This window comes from Temnothorax longispinosus, chromosome 12, assembly GCF_030848805.1.
Source record: "Temnothorax longispinosus isolate EJ_2023e chromosome 12, Tlon_JGU_v1, whole genome shotgun sequence".
Taxonomy (NCBI): Eukaryota; Metazoa; Arthropoda; class Insecta; order Hymenoptera; family Formicidae; genus Temnothorax; species Temnothorax longispinosus.
The window spans coordinates 5,303,895-5,319,702 of NC_092369.1; the positions used below are offsets into that span (position 1 = coordinate 5,303,895).

General features: G+C 33.3%; 1 protein-coding gene across 1 annotated transcript in view; it reads left to right on the plus strand.

Annotated features, from left to right (window-relative positions):
- Window positions 1-708: 708 nt before the first annotated feature.
- LOC139823099 (uncharacterized) overlaps window positions 709-15,808 on the plus strand; it is a 36,185-nt gene continuing 21,085 nt past the window's right edge. The window contains exons 1-5 of the mRNA XM_071795396.1: window positions 709-1,015; window positions 1,374-1,518; window positions 9,856-9,978; window positions 10,156-10,355; window positions 10,617-10,826. Coding sequence (XP_071651497.1) covers window positions 942-1,015; window positions 1,374-1,518; window positions 9,856-9,978; window positions 10,156-10,355; window positions 10,617-10,826 — 752 coding nt within the window. The 5' untranslated portion in view covers window positions 709-941. The remainder of the gene's footprint in view (window positions 1,016-1,373; window positions 1,519-9,855; window positions 9,979-10,155; window positions 10,356-10,616; window positions 10,827-15,808) is intronic.

Consider the following 15,808-nt stretch of genomic DNA (forward strand, 5'->3'; position numbering starts at 1 on the left):
GTATGTATGTATGTATGTACATACACGACGACTCTTTACTATTGAAAACTCCCAATATCGTTTCTTTTTATATGGTTTTCGTTTTTTTTCTTGTAAATGTTCAATTATTACAGGAATTACAAGCGTTATTGCTTTCTGTAATTTTCTTCTATGATTATTTACAGAATTTATATAATTGCAGTACCAGTCGTAATATGTCTGTGTTAAATTATCCATAATTGACGCACGTCGTCGACAACTGCCGCTGAAACATTAATTGATTAAATAATTTTTATGTTTTGATTCATTTATTTACAATTTAAGAATAATCGACTGTGGTTGGTCAATAGCTTACCGTTTACGTCTTCTGCATACTGCTGTTGCCATTGTGTAGACGACGCTTTATATCATGGCAATCATGGCCTTTTGTAAAGTGCTCTTCACACTACGTATCGCGGACGCGGATCGGATTGAGATTGCGGATCGCGGATCGTAATCTAGCCAATCATGGACGAGCAGCTCATCTGTGATTGGTTGATATCCGATCCGCGATCCGTAATCCCAATCCGATCCGCGTCCGCGATACGTAGTGTGACACGGGCATAAGGCTATTGAAATTCAAAGAACCGCGCGCTGCACTCCCCTCCACCGCCCCTTAAGCTTTCCTTTCTACATCACGTACATACACAGTTTATGCTGTCTCACCACTCGAATGGAAATAGATCTTGAATATTGCGATAGTGACACAAGCTTCATTGACACTCATTTTCAACAAGAAATTGGCCGTATCGTCCACTGACAAGAGGCGGGTGCCATTAAACAAAAAAGAAGAAGAAGCCTCTCAAACGCTACAACGCTATAGAGATTGGATAAATAGTAGCGTATTGATAGCGGACTTGAAGAAGAAGAGTAATCTACGTGATATTTTCGTTGTGATTATCAAAACAACACAACGCGGAAAGATGGCGGAGCAGAATGACAGGAGTCAATTACCACCGGGCTGGGAATGCAGATATGACATTCGCAGCGGTCGTCCGTATGTAAATTGCACTCTAGAACTTTTTATCGTCATATTCCTTTTATTATTAAGGATAGCGTACTGATAAAGTTCTCGAAATCAAAATTGTCCCATATCAGTAAATCCATGTTGTGCAAAGTTTAACGCACATAGTAATAATTACAGTTATCGAAATAAATAAATGGCCAAATTATGAATATATCTGTTGAAGAAGAAGATAAGGATGTAGATAATATTCTACGTGCATTAATCGAAATGCTTTGTGCTCAAAGAAGTTTGGCTCCGATAGATGCCTCAAGTTAAAAATGCTTATAGAAAATCACATATTTCTTTAGCATGAGAAATTAAATATGACTGTTAATGAAATGTCTTTCAGATATTTCATAAATCATTTCAATCGAACTACAACATGGGAAGATCCAAGAGTGAGATATTGGCAGTATTCTCAGTATATACAGTCTCAAAACTCGATGGCACTGAGCTCAGCCACTACCACTACTTCTCAAGATATTCCTATGCAGGTCAGTTATAACAATTAGTTGAATTTATATATATATATATATATATATATATATATATATATAAGCAGGAAGTCATAAAAGTTGACGTATTTCTGAGTCAAATGTTAAATGCTTAAAAAGATGACTATGTTACACTATGAAATTTATACTCTTTAAAATTAACAGATTTTGAAATAATCACTTTTAAAATATTTTTACTGCAATTTATTAAATAATAAATTTATTTCATTTTTTTGTCACTTTGCGTTTAATGTTTATAATATCAGAATGAGATATATATCAGATTTTTAAATAACACTCAATATAAATATTTACAAAGCACTTTTTTCTTGAAAGTGACGATTTTTTTAATTTTCCATCGATGTCTGATGGACAGTTTGAGATTTGAAAATTTTGTAGTGGCATATTTCTACATGAGGTACATACGTTATACAAGTGTACTTGTCGAAAACAAAAATCTAGTGAGTCTAAATTTTTCTCAAGTTATTTCAAGTTTTCCTTTAAAATATCTAAATATTTATATTTATTTAAAATTTAGTTATCAGTAATCATAAGATTTCCGGTGTCACTAGCTTTGGTATATTTATACCATTATTACCATACTTTCTCAATTTGCAAAATTTTTATATTTATTTTCTCCAAATTGTTATTATTCATCTGATATAAATATGTCAGATTTACTTTTATCGCAAAAAAAAATCACATTTTATAAATTTATTATTTGTGTTAACATATATTTTAGCAGAATTTAATCGCTATTAATGATTTACTTTACTAACATACGAGGAATCTTGACCATAAAAATGTATTTTCAGAGAAAAGAATATTATTCCGCCATAATTTAGGATAAATTTACTTTTTAAAATTATCAACAATTATTGTGATTACAAATTATACACCATATAATTAATAGTTTTCTTGGACTCGTTTCTACTTTCCTTGATGGATATATTATTGATAGAAAGAACTTTACCCAAAATGAACGCGCACAGTATTGAAACATATATCATTTTGTAGATATTGTTGTGTATATTACTAGAAATACTAGAAAAATAATTTTAGATTTTGGGACGGAGAGCAAAAGAAGTTATGACCAGTTCAATTCCAATCTTAATACCTATTCATTATTATAATACCTTCATCGTCAGAACTGTCAGAAAATGATATAAAAATATCTACAATATGTTCTGATAACAGCTTAATTTTTGCGTTTGAGTATTTGCCTTGACTTAAATACCACACCAATGTCATGATATAAGTACAACATCCAATATAGTACAAGCCTTATTTTTGCAAATGCAATAATACGCTTTTATAGAATTCAATCCTTTGCCATTTCATTCTGCTAAAACACAATATATTATTTTATTTACGTATCTTGATTGTATACCAGAGACTTAGCTGAACAAACAAATAAGTTTGTTTGTCATATTATTGTCACCACGGGAAGGTACCCTGGACGATATTACAAAATATATTATTTTATATAAAATTAATGATATTATTTATAATATATTTATGTTAATTCGTGTGAAGTTTTTAGTGCTAATTATTTAATATTAGATATGGTTATATTATTATTATTTCTACCAACCTTTTTTAGAAATGGATATAGAACTATGCGTTCATAGCCCAGAACCCATAATAAAATTGGCGATGTTCTTTCTCTATCTGGATAATATTAATAAAGGAAAGAGTGTAACATTAAAGATCAAGGTTCATGTCAAGATTTATATTTTACCACATTATAAGAATGTCAAAGTTGATACTTTGCTATGCCAAAAGAATGTTTATGTTAACATTTTATATCATTTAATACTTTTATAGTGTTTATGTTGTGGTGTTTGATTGTTTTATTAAAACATTGTATATATAATATGTATCATTAGATTTATTTTAACTTTGTCCTAACATATATAACCCTGTTATATTGATATTTTATAAGTCGCAATGTAAAATATTTTTCAACCATTGAATATTTTATTTGAAAGTGTCCAAGTGTTTCCTGGCATATTGTGGCCAAGTTTTTCTTGCTCGCTTTTACACTAAAAACGTTCGTATGTATTACCAATGGATCTTACATTTCAAAGCACTTTTGTAAAGCCTTAAACTTTTGTAATAACGACTATTTTTTTTAGCAAATACGTTATTCTTTCTCGCTTACTCTTGCTTTGTTTTTATTTCTAAAGAAATAGTGTAACAAAAACACGCGCTTTCAGCTAACAAGTAACCTCTTTCAAATGTCACATGCCAATTTTTTGGATTTTGATTCAAGATGTCGAAAGATAATTTTTCATGCAAAAAATAACTGCTCAATATTAACCGTTTATACATGTCTTATTTTTAATAATGGAATAAAATAACCTTTGTTTGACCTTGGGAGTTTCTGCCAAGGTCATATAAAAGTCACTTAAATGTTTCCAAGAAATTTCTATAATTTTTTCTACGTAAATCGATTCCTCTCATTATTCTGCGTATAAAAATATTAAGGTAAAATGTACGAAAAATAAATATTTTAAAAGATATTTCGTGTTATATAAGATGTTTTTTATTTTGTTATATTTTTTAACTCCCGTTTTTCTAAAATTTTTATTAGGCTAACTCTTTTTAATTACAGATAAATAAAATTAACTGAAATTATAATTTTATACAATGTAGTTGTTGTATATATGTATATGTTACGGGCAAAGTCTGCATGGTGTCGGCATTGCCCGGGCAATGTCAGCATTGCACAACGCGACTGGGCAAAGTAGTTTATTAGCGGACATTGCCCGGTTTGATGTAGGCAAAATTGACACTCTGCCCATCCAGCGATGGCAATGCCAGCAACTATTATCACATTGCGGACTTTGCTCAATTCCATGTGAGCAATGTCGACAATGCTAAATCTCCGTGGACTAACAAGCTGCGCTAAATGGACATGTCAGGACATGCCTCAAAGACGGACGCTCACTAAACGAAAAAGCCGACCACAACGCGTGGCATATTCAAAAAGGCCACAACGGGAAATTCGTATCGTGGCACTTTCAATAACGCTCACAACGCGTTTTGGCAATGTGAAAATGCCACAACGCGTTGTGGACACTTATTGATGCAGTCATGACGCGAAAAGTTGTAAACCCATGTGGCAACTCGTCTCACGTAGTCATGTGGAAAGTGTATGCGTGAAGGCAGTAGGTTCCGTCCCTCTGCGGGGGGCTCCTCTACCGTTAAACTAGACCCATAGTGTGCCTTGCAAAGTACATGCGTGGAAAGTTGTAAACCCATGTGGCAACTCGTCTCGGTGGAAACGGAGCCCCTCCTTTGCCTACATAAGGCTAACTGTTAATTTTCGATATTGCCCACTTGGAACCGAGCAAAGTCCGCAATGTGATAATAGTCGTTGACATTGCCATCGCTGGATGGGCAGTGTTAACTTTGTCCACATCAAACCGGGCAATATCCGCTAATAAACTACTTTGCCCAGTCGCGTTGTGAAATGCTGACATTGCCCGGGCAATGCCGACACTGCACACTATGCGAACTTTGCCCGTAACATATACAGGGTGATTCAAAAATTTGTGCCAAAATTTTTAGGAGTGATAGAGGAAGGCACAACAAATATTTTTTGTATCATAAAATGATTGACACATAGGCTGAGTTTCGATATTTACTGCCAGTACTAAAAATCTATGGTTTACGTCACGTACAACTTTTCTGTCGACGAGCGTATACCCTATACACTATGCATAAAGGTCACTATTTTACATTTTTTTTCCAAATCAAACAACTTTTGTTTAAAACATTTTTTGGAGAAAATGTTATTTCCGAAGTATTTTATTCCATTATTAAAAATGAGACATTGAATATAAGTGTTATGGTTAATACTAAGCAGTTATTTTTTACATAAAAAATCGTCTTTCGACATCTAAACATCTTGAATTAAAATACAAAAAATGAAAAAGTCGGTGTGTGGCACTTGAAAGAAATTACTTGTAAGACGAACGCAATATTTAAATATTACTAATTCAGACAGTAACGAATAAAGAACGAAAAAAACAAATCCAAGGACAAGTAATATTTTATTTAATATGAATGAATGTAAATATGAACGTAAATAATTGATCCAATGAATAAGAAAAATTACAAACTGTTAAATCAAACTGTTGTCAGATGACATGTTGTGAAATGTTGTAAAGAAGTAGTTTATTTTTAAAAAGTAAAATATTATAAATTTTAATCAACTAACTCTTTCCAAGCAGTTATATCGTATTTGAGGTTTTTATTATAGATATTTTCAAGATTTTACAAGATATTTACACTAATTGAAGTAAATAGTTTTTCAATATATGTATAATACATTAATTTATCTATTGTATAACTTTATTTCTTAATTTTTTTCTGACTATAATGGTTACTTTAATATTTTCTATGAACATTTAAGTAAGAAGCCCGTGAATGATAGTTATAGTTTATTTTTAACATAGCATATAATTCTGTATTTTTAATTTAGAAAGTTTTTTTCTATAATATAATTTTCTATGATATAATTCAATATCATCATCACTTTCTTTCAATGAAGATAAAAATGTAATATAAAAATCTCTTATTGCTAATGTTAATAATTATCGTTAATCTATTTTGAAATGCACTTGTTTAAAAAATATTTTTGTCACACTAAACACATACTGTCGTTTAGCTTGTAAATAGCGTTTGTACGCTATATCCTAAATGAACGTATAAACATCCCAGGTAGCAAAATAACGTTTAAAGACGTCTTAATGACGTCTAAGACGTCATTAAGACGTTATTAGGACGTCATTTGACGTCACTCTGCTACCTGGGATGCTGCCTCTGAGTGTCAGTACTGACATTATGAAAGCGAGTAAAACAAACTTAGTCTGTCTGTATGTGTGCGTGCGTGCGTGCGTGCGTGCGTGCGTGCGTGCGTGCGCGCGCGTGCGCGTGCGCGTGCGTGTGTGTGTGTGTGTGTGGCAATTGGTATATTTATTAAAAGTATATTCCATTTATATAAAGGAAAGACACTAAATGTTTCTTCAAGAACATCTACTAATTATATAGCGCTATTTCTTATCAAAAATTGAGTCAAAAATTTTTGAACCATTTTTTCTATAATGCTTAATAAAGCAGTACTTATTGAATAAAGATAATCCAATTAACGTCCTTGAAACAGACATACGTCAATGAGCTGTGCGCCTGATAGTATGCGTGAGTGCTCCTCACCATTATCTAAAGACTAATCTGAAAAGTAAAGACCTGAAGCTGTAAAATGTTTCTTGAATTGTCATATTCTGATAATTTTTGGTAAAGTTACATCATGAAATTGGTCTATTTTTCGACCGAAGGTGATGCTTTCTTTCTTCTTTAACCCTTTAGGGGCCACATATCGATCCTGTTGAGTAAAATGTTATAATTTATAAGATAGTCTTAAAAGATGTCCCTGATGAAAGCTTTTTTTTTTTTTTTTAGTGAAACTTCTTTAGGCACGGTAGTGAGTTCGATTCGCGACACGAAAAAGTGTAACGGAAGTGAAACTTCTTTGGTACGGTAGTAAGTTCGATTGTGCGACACGAAAAGTGTAACGAAAATTTGACCAATAGGCATACGGCGTTGGCGAGACGATTCTTTTTCTGGCACGGTAGTAAGTTCGATTATGCGACACGAAAAGTGTAACGAAAATTCGACAATAGGCGTACGAAATGAAACTTCTTTGGTACGGTAGTAAGTTCGATTGTGCGACACGAAAAAACGTCACGAAATAGTGTCACGAAAATTCGACCAACAGGCGTACAAAGTGAAACTCCTTTTGGATCGGTAAGTAAATTCGATTTTGCGACTCGAAAACGCGTCACGAAAATTTGATCAGGCGTACGGCACTGGCGAGACGGATATAGTGAGAACTGCGTGTAACACTATATTTTCGAGTTGCGGGCGGCTTGGAGTGACTAATTCCGTTGCATTGTTTTTGTATTAATTTCAGAAAAGTTATGGCAAAGTCTTGCCTTCAGAAGTTTCACTTCTAACGCGCGTGGCGACCACGCGTTAATTTTTTTTTTTTTTTTTTACATAATTATGTACACAGGCCCCTAAAGGGTTAAATGCCCATTGGATTTCTGATTTTAAGGAATCATAGTACTACAATAATTAATCCAGAGAGGAAAAGATGATGCTATAATTTCCGCTGGTAGTACAGTTTACCATGACAACGAAGTTGTCGTAGAAGACGGTTTTTATGCAGGAGAATTACAGAGCACACACATTCACACTACCAAGCACGCTACCACTCACTGACGTCTAAAGGAGGACACTGATTGGATTTTCTTTACTCTATAGTTATTGCTTTATTAAGCATTATAAAAAAAAATGGTTCAGGAATTTTTTACTCAATTTTTTTATAAGAAATAGCGCTATATAATTAATGGATGTTCTATAAGAAACACTCTGTATAAATAATTTCCCCCCCCCCTTAAAAAAAAATTACAGATAGATGGAATGTATATAAATGTATTTTCTTTTTATTTGTTATTAAAGATAATTAGATATATGTCTCACAAACAGTTACATATACTAATTAGATTTTTAGTTTAATTTTGGTGACACTGAAAACAAAGTAAAATACACATTATTTATAAATATATAAAATGAAAGAAAGGATGTTTATTTTCTCACATTACGTGGTCTGTTAAAAAATTTTCCGAACTTTTATAATAACGCCAACACGATATTACACCGATATGCGGTAAGCAGTTCTGCCTAGCAGTAACCTTAGCAAGTAACCTCGCATTTACCGCGTTCTTCTATTGTGTTTAGTATCAACAAGAAAAAAAATGATATGTCTTCCCTGCTGAAAAAGCTCGATTAAAACCATTAGAAAATCCTATTCGGTCTAATAAGATCGAATTGTGTTTTTGAACCTGCATTTTCCATTAAAACATAATTACTCTCAAATCGGTTGTACTTTGTTGAACTGGAACTTATGCCAATAGTATGTATAAATAAGTTTTTATGGTTTTGAATAAGATTTGATAGAAATATTCACATTCCGTCCTATATGTTTTAATATGTCTATATTGGTTCCGATTACGCTCAATCGTAAAATAGCAATCAAATATTTAAATAGTTTTTATTGTTCCTGATTGAGCGATCGGAACCAAAATAGACATATTAAAACATATAGGACGGAATGTGAATATTTCTATAAAATCTTATTTAAAACCATAAAAACTTATTTATACATACTATTGGCATAAGTTCCAGTTTAACAAAATACAACCGATTTGAGAGTAATTATGTTTTAATGGAAAATGCAGGTTCAAAAACACAATTCGATCTTATTAGACTGAATAGGATTTTCTAATGGTTTTAATCAAGCTTTTTCAGCAGGGCTATTCTACGTAAAAGAACGTTCAGATTTTCGAATCTACAAAGAAAAATTTTTAATCAATTTATAAAAGGATTATCGTGCTGCTCGTGAAACTCAGTCATCTTGAAAATCGCAGAATACATATAAACTTGTAAGCAAAGCGATGCAGCATGATAATTAATCGCAATAGAAAGACACGTTAAACGTGGCAAACGGAAGGTTACTCACTAAGGTCGCTGCTAGGCCACACTGCTTATCGCATATCTGTGTGATATCGTGTTGGCGCACTAATATAAGTTTGGAATAGTTATTTGTGTAACAAGTGCGGGAAGTTGAAGGCGAGTGCGATCACCCGCACTCGTGTCCAATTCTCAACTTCCCACACTTGTTACACAAATAACTATTAACAAACCACGTACATCAAGAAAATTTTTTACTTTTAATTAAATAGATTACTGAAAGTACATATGTCTATATGTATATCATAATTACATGTAACGTTTACTTTTAATAGTAATAAATAAAAAGAAATTATGTAAAAAGTATTTTTATTTATTGAAAAAAAAGTGGATGTTCTTCAATTAAATCGTTCAAAGATTAAATTTAAATAATTTTGGTAAGACAAAAGAGTTTCTAAATTCTTTAAAGTATTCTATTGAAACGTAAAAGGACTAAAAATGAAATGTAAAGTCATAATTAACAATCCGAAAATGTAGCATTATTCAAGAAGTAAAATATTTTACGTGAAATGTTGTATGTAAAATTTTATTCACGTATTAATTTTTTTTACATGTACAAAGATATTCTATCCTGCACTTGATACATCATTTAGCGTGTGTCGCGTGCGCGCGCTCGTGTGTATGTTCGTGTACGCGCGCGCGCGTGTGTGATGTTAAATTGTAAAAATGTATATATTCTTATGATATGCACACGCTGCATTTGGATAACGCACACGATATACCACAAATAAATAGACTGGAGGAAGCGGAAGTGGTGGGCACTTAAATCATACAGTTGCTCACAGAGTTCCACAAATTTATCCAACACCGTCCCCTTATCATAATCCACAACTAGCATTCTTACCTCCCAGTGCGCAGGTAAGTAAATATTTATATTGAAAGTCATCCCCTCATTGAATCATGCATGCTTTTTGTTAATAAGTTAGGTATCGATATAGTTGTAGACGTACACGTATATACATACACGCATACACACACACATACACACAAGATATTTTTTAATTGTTATACAATTCAAATTATATGTATGTGCAGGAACTGAAAACGCCACTGTCGTTGAAATCGACCAGTGCGGTGACGACTCGATTTGGTGACTTGACTTTAGGATCTCCGACTCCAGTAAGAAACACAGAAACAACTTTTACTCAAAATTCCGACTCTGAGTCACAAGTGGCGAAGATCAACGCTGTATTCCCGACAGTTTCGGACACGCATATTCGTCTTTTACTGAAAAAGTAAGTTTCTTATCTCATGCAAATGATCTACTTTAGCAAGATTTCCATCTAAAGCTTAGTACTCACGCTTTTTAACATTTTTCTATAAACATTTATATTAATATTAGTACTATTAACACAGAAAATAAAACTACTACACATGTACAAGGAATAGTTGATTTTTCAAGTTTCTTTAATTTAATTTATCCGAGCTTCCTGTCTATTTTCTTAAATTAGCACTATATCAGATTTGGTGCTAAGTCGACAGCCGATATCTTTCAGATACCATAACAGAGCAGCTTTGGTCATGAGTGCTCTCCAAGTGGAAAAGAATCCTCTTTGTGCCCCAGGACCGTGTACACCTGTGGGAGTGCATTCAAATTATGCAATCCCGAGATGGCGTCTACCGGCTCATTCTATACATGCAGCATTAACATTGAGTCCGCCTCGCGGAGTTCGGCCAGCCCCTAACTCCCCAAAAATGAAACTTAGGTTTAACCCAAATATTCATAGTTTTCAGTCTCTTTCACCCAGTCTGGATGCTAGATGTTGATATCGTATCTTGTGATAGTTCCATGGAAGTATACCAGTCAAGGAGCACTGCCTTTCTTTGCATTGTTATAACTGTCTGGTATATTTCACGCATACACACGACGTTATGTAGCGGTAGCATGTATAGAATAGATTTCCTTTAACTATATTTAGATATTAAGTATTAGAGACACAGTTATATGTGTATATACCTATATACTATATATATATATATATGTATATATATATGTATATATATCGCTTATTTGCTACAACAATGACATATGACATAACTAAAAAGAAGAGCTAATATATATTTTTGTTTTTCTACAATCAATTATTGCACCAAAATCGTATTTAAAAGTATAATATTGAAAATTTTATGATTTAAAACATTCAAACCTATTTTTTGAAAAATTTTGTTTTTTGAGTTATATTGTTGTAGCAAATGAGCGATATATATAAAATATGTACATGCGTATGTACACATATATATACAAGGTGTTCCATTTTAAAAAATATGTTTAAATATACAGGGTGAGTTATTTTAATTTACGCAGGCAAATCTCGAAAAATATGGAAGATCCGGAAAAATGTTTCAGACAAAAGTTGTATGGTCTAAAGGGAGACACATGATTTATATCATCATTTTCAAGAAATTTTAAAGGCGACTAATTTCTTAAATGGAACTTGATTTTTTCCTTAAGATTGAAGTTATAAATTTTGTTGAGACGTTTTCAAACAATTGTAGAATAGCCTTTAAGGCTATTCTACAATTGCGTAAACGTAGGGTTGTAGGAATAGGAGTAGTAGTAGCCGTAAATCTTGTGCAACGGATCAATCTACAATAGAGTAACGATATGTTGTAAACTTGATTAAAGCAACCAATCAGAGTGCAGTGTGTATTTCGATTGCACTCTGATTGGTTGGCTCTTACGTTTACATCTGGCGTAGTCGTGAAAGATGAAGTTCAATCATCTTCCACAACACGCTTTACAACCGCAGTACCGCTTTACAACCACGCCGCACAACACTCTTACAACTACTTACGACCACATTTACGCAATTGTAGAATAGTCTTGATAAAGCTCTTTTTCGTTAAGAATTTCCTGAAATATTTAAAATTTTGTTATATTTGTAATACAAAATATGAAATATCTCGTGAAGTATTCACTTTTCGATGACTTTATCTTCATACTTTTATACATAGAATTAGGTATTTCACGAGATTTCATATTTTGTATTAAAAATATAACAATAAAGAAAGATATAGGCTCTCTATATTAACACAATGTGAATAGGAGAGGCAATTAGAGCCAAGCGCGGTAATCAAAGCGCAAACAATTTATAAAAATAAATATATGTATATATATATTAACGTACGTTTCGACACATTATTCGTGTCCTCTTCAGCGTTAAAAGTTACATAAAGTCAAATACGAAGATTAACAAAGATAACATTGGCATCAAAAACTCAAAAACCAATCTCTTCGTTGGTTTCTTCTACCCCTATTTCATATATAAATCACTTAAATAGACCCAACTTTATACGCAATCAAAGGTTCATGTACGAAATTCACGAAAATTCCTCTATGAGGAAGCAAAAGAAGTCGAGTATAAGGCGTAGTCAATAGACGAACAAAGTATAAAAGACGCAGTCAAAATTAAAAAAAAACAAGGATTGAAATCCTATGGATGTACCGTTGCCGAAATTCCAGATACGCCGGTAAGCACTCGCTCCACATCCCTCGCATCTTAGAAATAATCTCGCCAGGTTGAAAGACCAGGTGGGTAAGAAAGATTCGAAAGCCCTACCTGTACCATCAAACGGAGTCGCAATGTGGTAAAGGCGTAAATTATCTATGTTAAAATCAGATGACTAATGGATTTACTTACAGAGCAATTGCAGACCGGAATATCGCATTGTAACAACAAACTTCACGGTTCGAAACGTCGCGAATGAGTGAGGCATAGGTGGGAAGGTTAACATAATAGAGACTGGTGTATAAACCAGAGGAGGGGATAAACTCTCGCATAAAGATGTTCTAAATTTTAGACAGTCTCTCGATCACATTTAAATACGCGTCCGGTAAACCCTCCGCATCGGTCTGTAAATTCAAACCATTCGCCTGCCTTTTTATGCATATCATCTCCGAAATCAAACGTTTATAACAATAGGATTCATTATCTAAGATTTCAACGCTATTCCAATCGAAATCATGATTCCATTCTAATCTGTGTTCAGTTATGACATATTAATGACATAACATATGACATAAAAATTTAACAATTTTAAATATCTCAGGAAATTTTTATTATAGTGCTTTGAAAACGTCTCGACGAGATTTACAACTTTAATCTCAAGAAAAAATCAAGTTCCATTTAAAAAATTAGCCTTTAAAATTTTTTGAAAATAACATCTACGACATGACTCATATCAGAATCATGTGTCCCCCTTTAGACCATACAACTTTTAGACATACAACTTTTGTCTGAAACATTTTTCCGTATCTTCTATATTTTTTTAGATATTTGCCTGCGTGGATTAAAATTAACTCACCCTGTATAAAAAAAACATTGCTTTTAAAAAATGTTTTAAACAAAAGTTGTTTGGTTTTGAAGAGGATACAAAGTGATAAAATCAGTTTAATAGACGGAGAGCTCGGAACCAAAAAAAGTCTGAAATGACAAAAGCTAGTTTTTTGATAGTCGATTACAGTACTGGTGTACATGAATATGCTCTGGTCGGTCAAGCAATTATTTGGACAGGTGTCATAGGTGAGCTGTCAAACATGTCGCGATTAACGAGTGCATAAAATGAATTGACAAAGACTGAAAGTTTTTCTGCAGGTTACACATTGCATATGAAGAAGAATTATCTTAGTCTGCTGTGTGTTAGGACGGGGGTGGTCGGTCAGGCCCGGGCATGTATGAAAAAATAATGTGCAACTCATTTACAAAGTCTAAAAAAATTCTTATAGGTACGGGCGGCGGCTCGATCTTGTCTTGTTTATTATTTAACATTATTCTTATTAATTTTTTAATATAATCATCATAAAATAAATATTAAGCAATTTAAGTAAGTAAAAAAGTTTTTATTATACATCCAAGTTACTTTATAATTTACAAAATTTTATTTCAAAGAATCAAATTCATTATCGGAATAATCTATATCGTAAATTTCGTTTATTGACTCCCCTCAGGGTTGCAAGGCGTTTTGTAGGGACGTTCCCAACCCTTTTACTCAATTCTCATCCAATACTACCCTTCTCCTCTCACTTTAACCCTTTGGACCAGCGGCTTAACGTCTCTTTCCGAAAGACGGAGCCCAGTTTGCTCCGCACAAGAGCCTATCTTGCACGGAGGGGCGCAGCTTCGGAAAAACATTCCATGTTTACATGGCTCTAGTGGACTCGAACCTGGTTCCTCAGATTACGAGTTTGGCGCTCCACCACTAGACCACACTGCCGCCCAGGAATAATCTATATCATTGCTGTATTCTTCTTCATTATAAATACAATGTTCCAATGTTTCGGATTGAGAATCTAAAAAATAAATTTAAATTCAATATATTATCAAAGATAATAGACTTTTATAAATATATAAATTGTATACCTGTATCTTCCAACGGTGGTTGAATTACGACGTCATTAATGAATTGAGGCAATTGATCTCCTTTGAACCAATTAAATTCATATGAATTATTGATATTTTTCCACGCATAATTCCACGCGGTGAATGCTTTTTGAAAATCAGCGTGCTGATGGAGTAACTGCAGAGGCCTTTTTTTCCTTTTTTAAAAAAAGCAGGATTAAAATCGCAACCAGTAAAAGCGTGCAGTCCTGGCAGAGCATTGCAAATGGAGCTTCCCAATTCTTCATATAATTTTGTCACATCAATCATCCTTTGATGGTTTTCAGTTCCAACTTCAATCCAAATATTAGAATTACTAGATAGATTTACCATATTTCCTAACATGATAAGTAGAATATCAGTATCCAGACATCTAATCAAAATGTTGGAATCATTAACGATATTACAGGCATGGAAAATTATTTTTGTGTCAGCCTCCTTGTGTGATGTGCAAGTAAAGCTTTCTTCAATAGTTTTTTTAACTTTTCCATCCGAAACTTTAAATTAATAACATTTGTCGTAATTTAATTGGACGGTTTTAACACCCAAGTATGGCGCTAATTCATCATTAGCCCAATACTCAATCAAAAACTTTACAAATGCTTCCTTAAATTTTATGTTGTGCAGCTCTTTCGTGAAATCATTTACACGTTTTTGTTCAGGTCCGGAGATATTGTAGTCACGTTTTTCCGATGTACCCCGTAATACATGCTCACAATCTTTGATCGACGGCGTAAAATATTGATCAAAAATTATTTCAATGTGTTGTGCGTTAAATTTCACAACAGTTTGTAACAGCTGTTTTGCAATATTTCTGAAGGTTAAGGGAACATTCTTCATAAGATGCAGTAAAAAAAACCATCGATTAACACAACATCAGTATATATAACGAAGACAAGAGCGAGCCGCCGCCCGCCGTACCGATCGCGCGCGCACAATGTTTACACTTTTTTACGCTGACCGACGGGCGTTGTCCTATCGAATGGTTGACTGACTACTTTTTTTACGTTTGATATCGTATAAAGTACCTATAAGAATTTTTTTAGACTTTGTAAATGAGTTGCACATTATTATTTTTTCATACATGCTCCGGGCCGGACCGACCACGCCCGTTCTAACACACAGCTGACTGACTAAGATAATTCTTCTTTATATGCAATGTGTAACCTGCAGAAAAACTTTCAGTCTTTGTCAATTCATTTTATGCACTCGTTAATCGCGACATGTTTGACAGCTCACCTATGACACTTGTCCCAATGATTGCTTGACCGACCAGAGCATATTCATGTACATCAGTACTGTAATCGACT